The following is an 18,997-nucleotide window of genomic DNA, read 5'->3' on the forward strand; positions in this document are numbered from 1 at the left end:
TGTACCGATACTGACTGAAATAGCAAGACACGTTCGTACGTTGCCGTGAAAATACGACGGAAAATAATTATGCACTACATTTGTAGCGTAGCGCGATTAGCTTGATTGCTCGCTTTTAGGGGTCTTCCATTAATTACATCACACGTTTAGGGGGTGGGAGGGGGTCAAGAAAATGTGACGTAATGTGACATGGTAGAGGGGGGAGACACAAACTTTGTGACGTCACTTTAACTTCATCAGTAACCGAAAATTTGTTTAAATTATTTTATTCGCTGTACATTTAAATAACAAGTTTTTAAAACGATAATCGTTTTTATTCTTTTAATTTTATTTCCTTAGCAGTTTAGGGTTATAAAATTACTAATATTTATATCGTCAAAAATATTATGATAATATATTAATAATACTTAGGTACTTACTTAATTCGATTTGGCGATTTCGTAGAAAAAATGTGACGTCACACTAGGGGCGGAGGGGTTTGCCAAATCTGACCAAGTGTGACAAGGAGGGGGGGGGGGGGGTCAAAAAACCTAGAAATTCGTGTGACGTAATTAATGGATGACCCCTTATTTATTAAATTACTGAATGTGTCGAAATACTCCAAATTATCGATGTTCATTTTGTTATTCATACATTCAATGTATATGGAAAGTATACTCGGAACACGCTAAGTTTTCATGCCAAGTGCAACAATAAGTTATAGGGATAAGTATGCGTTCTTAATGCCAAGTTTCTGCAAAGTTAGTGTGGTCAGAGTCTAATAAAGTATCATAAAGCAATGCCGCTTTTTCTATAAGTAAGTAATTTTTAATAGTCAAAGCATGGAGTAGACTAGAAAAGGGCTAAATATTCGGTAATCGGCATATTTTTCAATGTTCTTATTCGGCCGAATAGTTCGGTTCGAACTGCCAAATATTTATGTGTGCTCCGTGTTAGAAATCAAAATAATACACATTATATACATAAATACTGTAGGATAAAATGTAGCAAGAAGGATAAGGATAATGGCTCCTCTACACGATGGGCCAGCGCCGGCCACTCGAAGGAACGCAGCCATGCGGTAGAATGAGATAGCAATATCAGTTTCTCCCTCTAACGCATAAATGCGTCCCTTGGAGTGTCTGGCGCTGGCCCATCGTGTAGAGGAGCCATAAACATAGCTCCCAATTCGCATGGCGTTGGCGGCAGAATAACAGTAGTTTATGTGACGGTTATATAATGATAGGCATTCAAATAATTTAACGTTACGTTAATATTAGGTATATTAACCTTAATTTACCATTTCAGTTGAAATTATCGATACCGATTCCGTTACCACCACTCTGCTGCACCAAAAATGTTGGAAAATGTACGATCATTGATTATTACGCAATAATAATATTTTCACAGATAAAACATTTTTTATATATTTATACAGGCCGTAATACGCGGTTTTTTAACGCATAATGTAGTGTTTATGATATGTGTGTGGATAAAGGCACACATAGTTGCACCAAACAAAGTCTGCAGCGGATTTGATAGCCCACGCAGTGTAAGTGTTATGTATACTTCATAATTTCATAGAAGTTTGACGTTTAAAATGACGCTTGTACTGCGTGGGCTATCAAAATCGCTGCAGACTTTTTACGATCTGACTATACATTTCACTGTACCTATGACTTTCATCGTTCCAATCAAACTGAAACGTCTCCAAGACGAGTTTGTTAATCCTCTTCAAATTAGGAAAAAACGCAGCAAGATCTGTGGCCAGAATACATTGGCGAATGGAGTCCAGAACAACTTTGTATTCGCCGCTCGACATCTGATGGAAAATATTGTGACCATCCTGGGAAAATATTAAGGATATTTTATGGCTCCTCTACACGATGGGCCAGCGGCGGCCACTCCAAGGGACGCATTTATGCGTTAGAGGGAGCAAGTGATATTGTTATGTCATTCTATAGCATTGCTGCGTCCCTTGGAGTGGCCGGCGCTGGCCCATAGTGTAGAGGAGCCGTTAGAAGCGGCTGAAACTGATAGACTAGGAATATTTTATATTAGGTAATACACTGATTTATGGTTGATGAAGAAAGCGATTATAAAAAGGAATACGATTTATACTAGCAAGGTATATTATCTTTTATGGCTCCTCTACACGATGGGTCAGCGCCGGCCAGTCCAAGGGACGCAGACATGCAGTAAAATGAGATAGCAATATCACTAGTAAGACGCATTTATAGTGACGCATTTATGCGTTAGAGGCAGTAGCCTCTAACGCATAAATGCGTCACTTGGAGTGGCCGGCGCTGGCCCATCGTGTAGAGGAGACATAAGAAAATGTGTTTTATACGAACAAGATTTTTAAGGCCATTAATTGAAAATGTGTTATGGTCATTCTCCGAGAATGTCTGAGGTTGCATTTAATTGCCACGACTATTTTCATACATTTGTATGGGTCGCGCCAATTAAACCCCAGAAATATTTTTGAGTATGACCGTTTATGGTTTAATTACTATGACATGATATAAAATATATTAAAAGTGGATATTTTTATTATTGGTCGTCAAGAATTACTGGCAAACATTAACATTTATAATAAACCTAATGACAATGTTATGTTGAAGGTTAGCTGAAAGAGATCCCTTATAAGGATAATTTCGCTTGTACCTGTGTTTCTGTAAATTTAATGTAAACCTGTGTTGTGTACAATAAAGTAGTTACTACTACTACTATTGTGATTTGTGACGTTTAAGGCCTGTGCACACTAGCTTGCGTGTGCGTGACGTGCACGTGCGCGTGCGCTAAAATGTTGGAGCCGCACACGCACATGTCACGCAAGCGGTGTGCCGTCTCTCATAAGGATCTGTATACTACAACGCTGCACGCGCACTTCACGCACACGCAGCCGGTGTGCACAGGCCTTTAATTTGTGATAATAAACTCAAGTTAAAACATAACAAACCTGTTGGAGTATGGTAACTGTCATATTAAAGTGATGGTGTTCTAATGTAGATGTTGTATATATGGCGGCTAAAGGTGACGCTGTTTCGCTCATGAACTTGTTAGTATATCCCCTGTGGTCTAAGTCATGGCACAAACTAGCCACGAATAATGCTAACCTCTGAAAAAAAATTGCGACGAATATAAAAATAAAATCCCTTCAAATCATACATTGCTCTGATTGGTCACTTGATGATGATGACTAACTGATAACTCACGTTAGACCGGGCCGTGTCCGGGCCGAAGCTTCCGGCTCATTGTTTTCTATGGAAAGCATCACGTCATCACTTGTCATGTCATAGAAAAGTAAGCTCCGGAAGCTCCGGCCCGTAAAGGAGATATTGACAACAGACGTTAAAAATCATGGACTTTCAAAAATCAAGAAAACAAGAATAAAAGATTTCGTAATGATGAATTTAAAACAAAATGATAAAAAAAGATTGTCTAAGATACAAAAAAAAATGTTTTGAATACAATATAACAATCACATCAATATACAGGGTGTCCCAGAATTCGACGTCAAGCCGTAAACGGATGATAGACCAAGTCATAACAGTTATCATAAAAATACAAAAACAAATCCAACTCATGTTCTTTAAAAATTATGGTCGCTTTAAAAATTCACTAAAAAATCCACACCCTGTAATTATTCAAGATTACACAATAATAAAAAAATTAGAATAAATTATGGAATTTGTAGTAACAAGAGTTAAAGAACCATTACAGGGTGTGGATTTTTTAGTGAATTTTTAAAGTGACCATAATTTTTAAAGAACATGAGTTTGATTTTTTTTTTGTATTTTTATGATAACTGTTATGACTTGGTCTATCATCCGTTTACGGCTTGACGTCGATTTCTGGGACACCCTGTACATATGGATGAAAGATTGGAAATTAGTAGCCGAAACATTCCTTATAAAACACATTTTACGTCAAAAATGTGACAGTTACGCAGGAAGTGGCGCCCTCAATAATGTTTACAAAAACAACATAACTGCTTAGAGCGGTTGACACTTTTTTAAGAACATTGTTAATCGTTTCAGGTGTCAACCAGTGTAGTCAGTTATGTTGTTTTTGTAAACATCCTTCAATTTCTTGTCGGACTATAATAATTGTAGCGACACTATAAAGGATGACTCACGTTAGACCGAGCCTTGTCCGGGCCGGAGCTTCCGGAGCTTACTTTTCTATGACATGACAGGCGATCACGTGATGTTTTCCATAGAAAACAATGCGCCGGAAGCTCCGTCCCGGACACGGCCCGGTCTAATGGCTCCTCTACACGATGGGCCAACGCCAGCCACTTCAAGGGACGCATTTATGCGTTAGAGGAAGCAAGTGATATTGCCATCTCATTCTACCGCATGGCTGCGTCCCTTGGAGTGGCCGGCCTTGGCCCATCGTGTAGAGGAGCCATAACGTAAGTCATTCTTTACAGGGCTAAATAGAATAGTTATTTTTAAGCTTTAGAAACGTTTTTCATTACTTACATTGTTATAATTAAATCTGTTTTCAGTATCACTTTTCAACATGACATACATGGAGTTGGCAACCGCCCAGCCGTGATCAAAATTGTGATAAGGCACTTTTCTATAGTTCTTCTTCACAGTCAAAACGAATCTTGTTAAAACTGTTACGTCAAACTTCGTTATATCGAACAAATCATCGAACATACTTAAAATCCCTTTACATTTCTCAATATCGCTAACATCAAAAGGATTTAAAGCAAAATCATTGTAATTGATAGTCGCTCCTTTCCTTCTTTCTTTAAGTACAGTTTTAACATCTTCTTCAGAGCAGGCATTATGATAACCAAGTACTTCTAGTGCTACTTTGTACTTCTGTTCTTTCCTCTTTATTTTATCGTATAGCTTTGCGTGGTGTAGAGCTAGTCCAAAGAATGTGGAGAACACTTGGAATGCTGATTCGTCGTCGGCCCCAAAAGCCTCTTTGTCTCTTTTGTTGACCATCTGTACGACCGCTAGAATCTTGCCCCTCACTTTAATTGGCATACACAGTATGCTGACAGTACGATATCCGGTAGCTTCGTCTACTGCCCTATAAATTTAAACGAGGATTTTTAATTAATCAAAATTCCGTTCAAATAAACTGCCATTCTCTGGAAATATTTATGCGGTAGCCTCTAATTAACTCCTCTACTTAGTGGTTATTTAAATTGAGTGATTAGTTTGAATAAAGGCCGAGCCACACCGGCTTGCGTGTGCGTGACGTGCGCTAAAATGTTGGAGCCGCACACGTCACGCAAGCGGTGTGCCATCTCTCATAAGGATCTGTATACTACAACGCCGCACGCGCACGTGCACGTCACGCACACGCAGCCGGTGTGTACAGGCCTTAAATATTATTTGAGAATGACTTTAACATTTTTCAAGCCTAATTTTGTATACTTTTTAGGATCTACCGCGAATTTATTTTATTACTTATTATACTATTTGTGCACCAAATGGTTGACTTACTTATTAAATCTTTGGTCCGAATATGCATCGGGAATGTTCATTGTTTCACCAGATGTCGCCACATGTCCAGCGATCCCTTTATTGATTGGCATTCTTATCTCTTTCTTTGAGAAGTCGCTGTCCTGCTCTGTTTCGTATCGGAGATCGAAGACCGTGGAAACCAGTTCCATGTTCCTGTGGTCGACGAGGAAGAGAGATGCCCTGTCGGCGCTAACCAGATGCTGGGCCACTTCTAGTATCTTCTTGATTAATTGGTCCAGGGATAGCATCTCTTCGAATACTGCCCTGGGATACAAGGATACGTTAATAAATTCATCATCATCATCATTTCAGCCTATATACGTCCCACTGCTGAGCACAGGCCTCCTCTCATGCGCGAGAGGGCTTGGGCTATAGTCCCCACGCTAGCCCAATGCGGATTGGTTAATAAATTGCTCCCGGTTAAATTCATTGGTTGCTTCCACTGCGATACCTTTCACACTGACTTTTACCAGATGTAAACTTAAATTGATGATGGTCGTTCTTGTCTACGTCATCACATCACAGGCCTTTCCGACTATTGCAGAATTTGCAGACGATTTATGCATTGCTGTTTAGACAACGGGTTTGGTGACTGTGGAGGCCGATGCCATGCGATGCTTGTCTACGTGACAGCGTGATGAAACGGTGTCCGTCACTTTCTATCCCGCGGTGTTAAAAGGTTACGGCTATTTTATTAATACGTGGATAAAGCTGGTGTGCATAATGATAATCCAAAAACTATATAATAATATGCCAGTGATGATATCAGTGCTTGTGATGCCTCTCCCATTGCCAAAAATAAATGTCATGATATATGCCTGCTAAAAATTATGGTGGGAATTAGATGGATCCGTAAGTATATTTTCTGATAATAACACATAACGAGGAAAACCCAAACAAAAGAAATGTGTAATAGTATTTTATGCAACAGTTTTATAAGAGGGGTCAAAAATGTGAGTGGCGTGGGTAACAATGTGAGCCGAAGGCGAACATTGTTAATAAATACGCCATGACCATTTTTTGACTACTTATACAACGTTGCATACAATGCTTTTTCTATGAGTAGGCAATATTAAATAAAATACAAAAAAATATAAACAAAATTTTATTTATGAAAATGTCAATGTAAATTTTGGATAGTAGGTATTAATATATGTATGTAGCTCTTGTCTGCGACAAGCACCCATAATACCAAATATTACTGCAACCTGTAACAAGAAAAAGGAGAATTAAATAATATTCAGTTTCAATGCAAAAATATAAAATGTACATAAATATAGCTCGTTGTACTGTGTACCCTAAAAATGTGTATCAAAAATTTTTATAACATATACCAACCTTGCTTAAAAGATAGATCTGATCCGGTGCTTCCAATTAGTCTTTGAAAATACACCAAAGACGTTTTCAGAGAATGACGAAGTTTTGTGCTCCAATCTCCACGCCATGCACTTCTCATAAGATTTGTCGTATAGGTGCTGAGATTTAGTACTTAGGCAACAAATTTTCGGTCGCTGCTTGTGCTGCAGCGGATATTTCTTCAGGTGTAGAAACAATGTAGTCTTCTTTGTCCATTTTCAACACTTTTTATGAACGCAAAACAAATTTAACAAATAGTAACGCAAAGTACTCAAAGAACAAGAAATTACCGGGAAAGGCGGGAAACGAGAAACAAACGAGTAATGTCTATGGTTATGCTTTTTTTAAAGCCGTTACACACTACCGCACCGCACCAGGGTCGTGGTGCTGTAGGGTATAAAAGTATTTTTTATTATGTTGGTAGCAATGAACTCAGTACAAATTTGTTTCTTTTTTAATAAAAACCGTATGCATTCAATCGTTTGTCACGTTGGTAGCAATGTACCGGTATGTGGCACCCTTGGAGGATATAACCAACGGAGACGCCATGTCTAAAATTTTCGGTACAAAATAGTCTGCCGTTTTTTGCGGGGGAGGGGCACATCAAATGTATAGGTACGTCATGTCAGATAAACGTCAGTCCATACATATGGTTGACATGAGGTTGACCATTGGCCGCCTATTTTCGACAGAGGGGAACGCCTGTTAATGGCGGCTCCATTGTTAATTACTCCGAGGTGGCACCTGCTATCTGCACTAGCTTACCGTATCGTAATGTCTCTAAAACGATACAAGTGCTTTTTTGGGCAATAGACTATAGACTTTTAAGGAGTATTAATAATGTATGCCCTTATATGTTCGTTCGTGACTATGTAAATGACAGATAAAAGTACCCGAGTAGAAAAAAAGTTTTACGTGTGCTGTGTATACGAGTGAAATATCAGGCATAGGAAATTAGGTACTTCTGATCCTTTCCGCTTACTTTTTAGGGTTCCGTACCCAAAGGGTAAAACGGGACCCTATTACTAAGACTTCGCTGTCCGTCCGTCCGTCCGTCCGTCTGTCACCAGGCTGTATCTCACGAACCATGATAGCTAGACAGTTGAAATTTTCACAGATGATGTATTTCTGTTGCCGCTATAACAACAAATACTAAAAACAGAATAAAATAAAGATTTAAATGGGGCTCCCATACAACAAACGTGATTTTTGACCAAAGTTAAGCAACGTCGGGAGGGGTCAGTACTTGGATGGGTGACCGTTTTCTTTTTGCTTTTTTTTTGCTTTATTTTTTGCATTATGGTACGGAACCCTTCGTGCGCGAGTCCGACTCGCACTTGCCCGGTTTTATTTTTTTGTCCCGTTTGTTCTAATAAGGCTTAGTGTTTAGTTAAAGTTCATACATTTGCTACTAAACTCATTTATTCAGACTCACTAATCAATGTGTAAATCGGGCCTTGGGCTAATTTTCGATGTTAGTACTTACTTAAAAATTTTAAAAGTTATAAATTATAATATAGGTACAGATGTAGTGCATAATTGTTTTCAATCGTATTTTCTCGGAAACGTTCATATTTTTGTCATGCTATTAGACCACAGTACGAGTACTTTTTGTACCGAGACTGACTGAAATAGCAAGACACGTTCGTACGTTTCCGTGAAAATACGATGGAAAATAATTATGCACTGCTTCAGTAACGCGGTTAAAAAGAGGCTTGTATACGGCTGTCTCATCAATTTATATAAAGGGTTGCTTTCAAACATAATAAAATAGTTCAGGATTTTATTTTATATTATTAGAACTTTATTCGGAATCGATAAAAACTATCTTAAAATTATATACCGGGTGTGGCCTGTAATATGAGCAAATAATTAAAACATAGATTGTACGCCTCAAACGGTGACACTTTTGTTCAACAACTTTTAAAAATTATGAAGTATTTAGAGTCGCTATTTTTCATACAAAATAAATATTATCTTCAATGGACGCCATTGCCACGCCATATCATTGTGATTGACGTTGCTTATCACGCCATAAACATAACATAACAAAATTCGCAATACATTGCGTCTTAGAATAAACTTTAAAGTGTATTAAAAATGAAACCACAAATTATTTTCTAAAAGTCGCTGAACAAATGTTGGTCAGTATGAGGAGTACAGCCTACAGTTTAATGTTTTGCTCATATTACAGGCCACACCCGGTATATACATGACTAACACCAAACTTCACTGAGAAATCGCACGACTACAAACAAATCGCAGTGAATGCAGTTGATTGTGATGTATAAGAAAGTTACATAAAATTGCCAATAAGTCTAAAAAAGTACTTACGTTTACTTTACGTTTTTCGTTAATCCAAAATAAACAAGCCAGGCAAATAAAGCTTTTAATTGTGTGATGATTATATTTTCTCACTAGTTGTAGCTAAAGTGGGACAGGGCGCGGCTGCCGAATGCACGGCAGCATGCATCGGATAGAACCCAATGGTAGGAAAGACGGGAGGCCTGTGCCCAGAAGTGGGACACTCTTATAAGCCAATAAAAAAAACCGGGCAAGTGCGAGTCTGACTCGCGCACGAAGGGTTCCGTACCATAAAGCAAAAAAAAACGGTCACCTATCCAGGTACTGACCCCTTCCGACGTTGCTTAACTTTGGTCAAAAATCACGTTTGTTGTATGGGAGCCCCATTTAAATCTTAATTTTATTCTGTTTTTAGTATTTGTTGTTATAGCGGCAACAGAAATACATCATCTGTGAAAATTTCAACTGTCTAGCTATCACGGTTCGTGAGATACAGCCTGGTGACAGACGGACGGACGGACGGACGGACGGACGGACAGCGAAGTCTTAGTAATAGGGTCCCGTTTTACCCTTTGGGTACGGAACCCTAAAAAAGAAAGATAGTTGTACGTTACTATGTAAGCCCATATCTAAATATCTTACAATATTAGCAATTCTTTGCATCTGTATAATTTTCATCAGGACTCAGTTCTACCAGGCGTGGCTCACTCCGCGATTTCGTCGCTTTGCTACAGGTAGCTAAAAGTACATCCGTTCCACACCAATTTTGGTGGCTAATAAGCCGCGCGTGCCGCTGTTGCTGTTGCCACCTAGTGGCCATATCTCTCCTGATCGTAACAGACGCGCTTTGTTAGAGAGTGAGTCTTCTATACCTAGTACTATTTATTCTGTGGTTCTACTTACTGTGCCACCTGTAACAGAAACTCCGACATTTTTGACTCCTGCAATAGAGAATGATACCGGCTGTGATACGGCAGGGTCAAACTGACGAGTTTAGGCAGACTCTGAATCAAGACTTTCTCGTGGACAGTGTACGCTGATGCGTTCCAAATTTCTAGCACTATTCCACCGAATTCGTATTTGAACGGCACAAAGGCGACATGGCGGTTTCTCTGTAACAAAAACGAGTTCGATTGTTCTTAATTAGTACGACTACTATAATATATCTCTCTTTGGCACTATGTCAATACGAGCGAGATGCATAGAAAGTAAATTACGTTCACGATAGCGTTTATGTCAATGCCAAACTGATGGCAGCCGTTCAATAAAAACAAAAAGTTAACTTGATAAAATGTATGTATGTATTGCTTTAGCGATTAATTATAATGATATAAAACCTATCACTCAATGCCACATCATTTAAGGTGCAGTGGATTCAGCCAGCAGTTTTTGCTATATCGTAGCGCTTTTTTAAATCATTACGGTTCCCAAAAAATATAAGTAGCAAGTTTGAGACCGTTCTAGGAACATACTATCTATGTACAACGCAGTTACTAGAGTACCTAACTTCTTCGATTTACAACATGATTAAACAAATGACGCTCGATAGAAAAAAAAAGGCGATTATATAAACCGCATATAAAATTAGTAACTATTTTTGCAACTAAAGCATGAAATTTGCTTCCGAAAAGGCGTAATGTTTGTTCCATAAATGACAATTCAGTAACAATACAATATCCTCGAACCCGGCTCAAGTCACGTTAGACCGGGCCGTGTCCGGGCCGGAGGTTCCGGAGTATCGTTTTCCAGCCATCCTAGAAAAGTAAGCCCCGGAAGCTCCGGCCCGGACACGGCCCGGCCTAACGTAAGTCATCCTTAACTCACTGTACCTACACGTCCACTTACATAAAGGTGATGAATAACATGCTTAGGTAAACTAGAGAGTCGCGGCGCGTCATATCTACTAAAAAACCGTGGTACTCCCTCGAATATCACACGTCTTACAATTTGTACGTGCTGCTCTGATGTGCGCTCCTGGAAAAAACGTCAACATTTAAGGCCTGTGCACACCGGATGCGTGTGCGTGACGTGTACGTGCACGTGCGGTGTTGTAGTACATAGATTCTTATGAGGCCCGGCACACCGTTTGCGTGACGTGTGCGTGTGCGGCTCCAACATTTTAGCGCACGCACACGTGCACGTCGCGCACACGCAAGCCTGTGTGCACAGGCCTTTATTCAGCAAATAGGCGCAGCACAATAAAATTACACGTCAACATTAAAACATTACAAGCAAAAATAATAACAATACATGAACAATTTTATAAAATATAACAAACTGCAAATAGGTACAATTCAAACTAACGTATTACAATTACTTAGAGATGTTTATGGTCTCTTAATGAATAATCCGGTGACATATCAGAACCACCAGTTTTGACATTGACAGATACGCTCGCGTCTAAGCAACTTACTTTCTATGCATCTCGCTCGTACTCGCATGTATAGAAAGTGCGAGATGTATAGAAAGTTATTTACGTAGACGCGAGCGTATCTGTCAATGTCAAAACTGTTGGTAGCCGTACAGTAGCCCTAGTGTAAATTTCATTTGATGACGTGACGTGACGTCCGCGTTTACGTTAAGTGTCATTTTGTATTTGAGTTTCCAAAACGTCCCGCTTGGCGCGCTGTACAAAATCCCATATAAAAATAGGTATAACGCAAACGCTCGTCACACTGTCGAATTAATAGTACATTACTACAGAGGCCGGGACAAAGGGGGTTGCCGGCCGAAGACATATAGACGGCCGAGCGCGGGCAACCCCATTTCCCGCCGAGGTATGTATAGTGCTTTTCTCAAACATGCAATGAAATAAATAAAATAAAAAATCCACGAAACCCAAGTTTTATTTATAGAAAAAACTAAAAGTAAACTACACCCAAAATATAACCAACACGTACCTATATCATTATCACGCGTATGTTTTAGACGAGTCGTGTATATTTACTACCCGTATATTTTCATGTATCTTTGATTTTTTTGCTTGTATCCGTCTGACTGTCGTTTTCGTCACATAAGTTTACATAGTCTTTCATATTGATATCATGTTTCACATACATCGTTGCTTTATGCATGGAGTAAATAAGTATAATTTCCACAGTGTTGACGAATTTGTAGTTACATTCATTTAAAATATGCCACAAAACTGTTTCTAATAAACTGTAAGCCATTTTTCTTAGTTTATCAAATAATAAAATTGCCATAAGCAACCATATACATACTTCGTCTTTGACTTGGCGGCACAGGCAGCAAGTTATTTAAAATCAATTCTGCTTACGCTGCCAATTCCAACACCTACGATTACAATTAATTTCATTATTTCGTCGGAACTCATATTAAAGTAAAAAAATCAACAACGCACCATAAATCCAATAAAACAGAATGAAAATTTTTCAACTTTACCTCCATAACAATTTAAAAAAAAATAACTACGCGTGTTTGAGTAGACCTTTTTACCGCTAACGTTTAGATGAAATATTTTAAACGTTTTTATTTGTGTAGTTAAATATATAATTTAAAATTATAAAATTTGGTTAATAATGTATTATTTATTAAGTTCATGTTGATTTTATACAAATAAAACTGCAAATTATAGCAAACATTGTTTTTTGTTTTTTTTTTTATAGGCGTAGTGGCAGTGTCATTACGAACCATAAAGCCAATACTGCCTCTAGTTTTTTTTATGGATAAATGCCACGATGCTGTGTCATAAATATCTGTGAAATGAAAATTAAAAAAGAGGACTTTGCCGGCCTAGGCCTGCAAGTTTTGTATGAAATTCCATTAAATACCTTTTGTCCTAGCCGCACCTGAAACGTCATACTTCGCAGCCTATTATAAGGAACATAACATCAATATTTCGGTTTAAAGATATTTATTTCTCAAAAAGAATAACAGTCATTCACTTAGATGAGAAACATGCACTTATAAATATAAACTTAAGTATACACTTATACTAGTGAGCGCAGTGACAAATTTAATTTAAAGTTAACTAGCATTAATAAAATTGCACGTGAGCAGGTAGGAATGGAAACATAGCATAGCAACTCGTTTACAATGTTTTTGCCTTGCGGGCGCGTCATGCAGGCCCAGGCGAGCGCACTGTGCGCAATAGATAACAGGAACACAGATATAAATCGTTCGGAAGCGACTTGCAGAACAGATGCGTAGTCCGACCGTTAGGGTAGGGACTTCAATTTGTTTGTTTTTTTTTTTACTTTTTTACTTTTTATTTGTTTATTTAAATGATTTTATTTTTATGTATATGTGTTAGACTGATATTTAACGTTGTTTTTTTTTTATAGTATAAATAGTACCATAAATATTAGTGTTCGAATTTTATGACTGTGATGAATTTAAGTTAGACTATGTGTTTTTTAAGTAATCTTTTAAATGTTGAATTTGATTTTGCATTTTTAATATCGTCTGGAAGTTTATTGTACAGGTTTGCACCATCATAATATATGCATTTTTTACCATAATTTGTTCGGGGAGCGCGAAGTATGAGATTATCGGCGTTTCTTAATTTCATTTTTTGTATAGCTCTCTTTTTCCTGAAGGACAGTTGAGTATGCAAGTCTTTTTGTAGTATTTTTCGTATAAGTATACAAGTCTGATAGTGGTAAGTTTGTTTAATATTAAGAATATTTGTGTCTCTGTATAATGTAATTGTTGGCGTACGGAAATCATACCCAAATAGAACTTTGACTAGCTTATTTTGGGCTGTTTGTAACATTTTCAAATTACTTGCGGTAGTTGTGCCCCATATTTCAATAAGGTATTCGAGATGCGGCTTGACAAGACTGTTATAAATTGTGTAACGCACTTTTTTAGGAAGACATCGCACAATACTACGCAGAGATCCGGTAAGGGAAGTTATTTTATTTTTTATTTTATCTATATGCGGACGCCAAGTTAATTTTTTGTCAAGTATGAGGCCGAGATACTTTTCCTGATCGACTCTTTTAATGGGTTGGTTATTGAGTGTTAGAGGTTCGACATTTGGCAGTTTTTTGTTTTTGGGAGCGAATATGATGTAGTTAGTTTTAGTTATGTTTATGGTTAACAAATTGCTTTGGAACCAGCTGTTGAGAAGGTCCAAGTCACGTTGAGCGTCGACTAAAATTTCATGTAGGGAATGACCGTAGTAAAAAAGGCTTGTGTCGTCGGCATATAGTGTTACGTTGCCTCTCAGGCCAATTTGACTTATGTCGTTAATGTAAATCAAGAAGAGAAGTGGCCCAAGGATAGATCCTTGAGGCACGCCACACGAGACGTCTTGTTGGCTACTTGTAAATTGACCTATTTTCACTATTTGCCTGCGGTTCGCGAGGTAGGATTTGAACATTTTTAGTGCAGTTTCGCCCATACCGACTATGTTCTCCAGCTTTTCCAAAAGTATATGATGACTAATAGTGTCAAAAGCTTTTCTCAAGTCGATGAACACGCCAAGAACCACTTGTTTCTGATCTATACTGACTTTTATTTTGGTTACAAGGTCTACTGTAGCGGTCAGAGTATTTGACAAGGGTCTAAACCCATACTGTTTATCATACAGGAAGTTCATCGAGTTAAGGTGGCTTTCAAGACGATTTCGCAGTAAGCTTTCGAGTACTTTTGAAAGAGCAGGAAGGACTGAAATGGGTCGGTAATTTCCAGGATCTGACTTTTTTGAAGATTTGTATATGGGGCTTACTTTTGCTACTTTTAAGCTATCAGGAAAAAAACCGGATTCTAAGCATCTGTTAAGGCACTCTGTCAGCTTTTCAATTATGAAATTTTTTACACACTTTATAGATTTTAGCGTTATGCCGTCCAAGCCTGAGCTGGTGTTCACATCTAGATTGTTGATGATTGTAGTCACCTCTTTTACTGTTGCTGGGGTGAATTCTAAAAGCTGTTTTTGTGGTTTCGAGGGTTGCTTATTAATGAGATCTTTTCTTGATACAGGTGGAATTTGGCTGGCTAACGTAGAACCTATTGTTGAAAAGTAACTGTTGAAATGTTCGCAGATTTCATTCGGGTCGGTAATCGTTCTTGTCTCTGACTGCAGTTTGCTGGGGACACAGGTTTCCTCCACCTTATTTCTTGCCAGGTTATTTATTGTTCGCCACATTTTTGCAGAGTTTGATTTACAGTTTGAGAACATTTTGAGGTAGTAAGTGCTCTTAGTTTTTTGTATGCTTTCTGCCACTTTATTTCGTTCCTTAACAAAATCATTTCTCTTACTTTCGTTGGAGGGGTCTTTCTTGTGAACTTTCCATAGGATGTTCCGCCTCATTATACCATCAATGAGTTCTTTATTGATCCAATCTTGTTTTGGAGGATTTAAGATCTTTGTTTTACTGATTTTGCTGTTTTTAATACAGAATATTAATTTCTCCTCGAGTTGATGATATTCAGTAATATTACCAATATCTGCATTTTGAACGGTATTAAAAAGTTTGCCATAATCGATTGCATCGTAGCTGGCTTTTTTCATCATTTTAGGCTCATATTTCTTAAGTTCAAGGTAAACCTGTTTGTGGTCTGACATTGCCGAAACTACTATTGCCATGTGAAACTGATTTTCTAGAAGGTTTGTAAAAACGTGGTCGATAATAGTCTGGGTAGTTTCAGTTTCTCGTGTATATTTCATTGCATGTTTGAGAAAATTATTTTGAATGCTCGATCTATTCATACCGGGTGTGGCCTGTAAACCGAGCAAATAATTTAAACATAGATTGTACTCCTCAAACGGTGACACTTTAATTCAACAACTTTTAAAAATTATGAAGTATTTAGACTCCTTATTTTTCATACGAAATACTTAAATATTATCTTCAATGGACGCCATTCGCCACGCCATATCATTGTGATTGACGTCGCTTGTCACGCCTTAAACATAACACAATTTGCAGTACATTGCGTCTTAGAATAAAATCTAAAGTGTATTAAAAATTAAACCACAAGTTATTTTTAAAAGTGGCTGAACAAATGTTGGTCAGTATGAGGAGTACAGCCTACAGTTTAATTTTTTGCTCATGTTACAGGCCACACCCGGTATTTGGAAAGTTAAGTATAACTTACGAGGCCAGTTTGTGTAGCAATGTACACATAATTTTGGAGGTCTACATACAACTCTGTGACGGCATCAGGAAAGACTTTTAATGTTAAATCTTCTATAATGGATATTATAGTCTTCTCCTTGTCGTCGAGACTAGCCTGTAACAAAAGCTAGAAGGTAATTTTTGGATGAATATTTTGCAGTATATTCCTGGGATTTGAGCGGTTCAAAAGAAATGGATTAAGAGCATAAAGCGTATTCACATTGTCCGGTTCAGTATCAAATGTCGGACCCGACTATAAAGGAGTAAAAATTAAAAAACTGCCTTATTATATTTTTTATAAGTACGATTAATTATTGTTTATTGTGATATTATTCGGGAAATTAATTAGAGATTCACTAGATAATATCTTTACTATACCACTTACCGGTTTTATCAAGTACAGCTGCCTTGACATAAAGCAACGTAAAGATGCGACACAGGCACGTCTTCTCTCCGGTGTCTCCTTCCCACCCTGTATATAACAAGTATTGTCATTTAATTTATATTATATTCTTTAGATTTGAAGGAATTGCCATAGGAACACTGACTTAATATAGTTCTTATTCTTTATCAATGCATAGGGACAATCATTCGATACGAGAGATATATTCTACAGTTACTAAATAATCAGCCAATATAGTATAGTATGTTGCATTTTATAAAAGAAAGTCGAATTTAAAAAAACCAAGTAAAAACAATGGCTTATGGCACGGCGGCACAGTGTAGGTTATTCGTCCGCACATTAAAAGTGGGCCAGCGATGGTGCGTACGCATCTACACGTGGCATCCGTAGTGAGTGTTCTCAGCCATCGCATAGCCATCTTGCTTGTCCATCGCCGAGCCATCGTGTAGAGGAGCCATCACACAGGGCCATTCTCAGTCCTAGCATTACCTTATTAGTGCTACTAGCACATGATGTAACGACATATGAGTGCGCGCTAGCAGGACTGGTCCCATCGACCTGACGTTTCATGTGGAGCAAGTTCTCCAAGTCCTGTGCCGGCACCTCCTCCGCTATGTAGTCAGCCAGAAAGTCGGGATTCGCGTCGAGGTACATTCGAATGGACTGCTCGTCGTGGTCTGCAACCAAATCAACATATAGTTACAGAGATTTCATTCTAATTTACAACAGGTCATTAACGGCAATAACGGGTCTAACGAGATTATATTTCATTATTTCTAATCTTAACGGTATCGCAAGTGACGACGGCAAGCGGCCCGATGGAATGACACTTATTCCGTGGAGGCTGAGGAGGACGCTTGTGTGGGACGCCACCTGCGTTGATACGCTCGCGCCGTCCCACCTACAGGCGACCTCGGTCAGGGCGGGAGCTGCGGCTACAACCGCAGAACAGAACAAGCGGCTCAAATATGCTGTCCTCGGTGAGGGATACATATTTGCGCCATTTGGCGTAGAGACTCTGGAACCGTGGGGGCCTAGCGCAAAAGCCTTATTTAAGGAAATGTCCCAGCGTCTCATCGACACCACAGGTGACCAGAGGGCTGGCAGCTACCTCAGCCAGGGAATAAGCCTGGCCATCCAAAAAGGAAACGCTGCCAGCCTCCTGGGCACCATAACAAACGAAGGTGACCTGGGGAGCATTTTATACGAGTACCTATAGTTAATTTAAGATATGTTAAATTTTAGTTTTATTTTAATGTTGTTTTTATTATCATTTTGTTAGTATTGGTAAATAAACCTTTGAAATCTTAGACGGATTTTAACGAAAACCCTAGTGTAATTTTCATTCGACAGCGTGACGAGTTTGACCGTGTCATTTTGAGTTTCCAAACATCCCGCTTGGCGCGCTGTTGCGCGCGATGCATTTATATATAAGTTTTTCGCGTTCGGAATGCGTGCTTCGCCTTCAGGGCCGCAAATGCATCTGAAGCCGGGTAGTAAATGCATCGGCTTGCAGCGGGTGGGTGGCATGGGGTGCATTAGGGTGGGGTGTGAGGGGGCTACTGGATACTAGGATAGGTGTAAGGGGAGTGGGACCCTACGCGACGAGATACCGCGGAATTGTTTTGACAGTTAGATGGTAATTCTTAACATTAAAGTAGGTAAACTGTTATGACATTTATAATTTATAACTTATATACCTACCTTAAAAAAATTAAAACACTACATTTTTAAATTATCGAGTTTTTACATACCTATTTATTCTTTGCTTTGATTTCGTATTCATTCCGCCCAAAATGAAACCTTCAAACCAGCCAAATTTTAGCCAAGAGTAACGCAAATCAAAATTCTACAAAAAAAATCGGTATACTTACCATTTTGTGTTCTTGCACTTTTGTGCGGGTCTTGGCGGCGATGTGAAGCTGAAAATATGAAAGGAATAGTAAGTTTGGCATCTGCATATAATGTTCCGCATCTCATAATCTAACCCCGGCCTATTAAAGGTGACAATCGCTATCGCTACGACAACGAAACGCTTTTGTGTCTCCCTATTAAGGATGACACACGCTCGATCGGGCCGGAACTTCCGGAGTTTCGTTTTCTATGGAAAGCACCATCCAGCCGTTAAGAAAATGACTTTACAACAGCATTGCTATCCAGCGGGGCAATGCGGCCACCCTTCTGGGCAATGCGACCACCCTTCTGGGCGCCCTAACACCTACCTATAAGACAGGGAAAAATTGTATATTATAGTACTATCGATCTGATCCGACGATGGACACCGGAGGTGGCTATAGAAACTCTAGTGACTGATAACAGTGATAACTAAAACCACGCAATCTAATTGTGTTTGAGTTCGCTACAATTGT

General features: G+C 38.7%; 1 protein-coding gene across 1 annotated transcript in view; it reads right to left on the bottom strand.

Annotated features, from left to right (window-relative positions):
• LOC134679276 (probable 3',5'-cyclic phosphodiesterase pde-5) overlaps nucleotides 1-18,997 on the bottom strand; it is a 35,849-nt gene that overhangs the window by 12,401 nt on the left and 4,451 nt on the right. The window contains exons 3-11 of the mRNA XM_063538171.1: nucleotides 17,118-17,305; nucleotides 16,611-16,697; nucleotides 16,206-16,340; nucleotides 10,983-11,111; nucleotides 10,041-10,249; nucleotides 5,457-5,741; nucleotides 4,470-5,037; nucleotides 2,942-3,100; nucleotides 1,653-1,825 (exon numbers count right to left, since the gene is read on the bottom strand). Coding sequence (XP_063394241.1) covers nucleotides 1,653-1,825; nucleotides 2,942-3,100; nucleotides 4,470-5,037; nucleotides 5,457-5,741; nucleotides 10,041-10,249; nucleotides 10,983-11,111; nucleotides 16,206-16,340; nucleotides 16,611-16,697; nucleotides 17,118-17,305 — 1,933 coding nt within the window. The remainder of the gene's footprint in view (nucleotides 1-1,652; nucleotides 1,826-2,941; nucleotides 3,101-4,469; nucleotides 5,038-5,456; nucleotides 5,742-10,040; nucleotides 10,250-10,982; nucleotides 11,112-16,205; nucleotides 16,341-16,610; nucleotides 16,698-17,117; nucleotides 17,306-18,997) is intronic.

This window comes from Cydia fagiglandana, chromosome Z (assembly GCF_963556715.1).
Source record: "Cydia fagiglandana chromosome Z, ilCydFagi1.1, whole genome shotgun sequence".
NCBI lineage: Eukaryota > Metazoa > Arthropoda > Insecta > Lepidoptera > Tortricidae > Cydia > Cydia fagiglandana.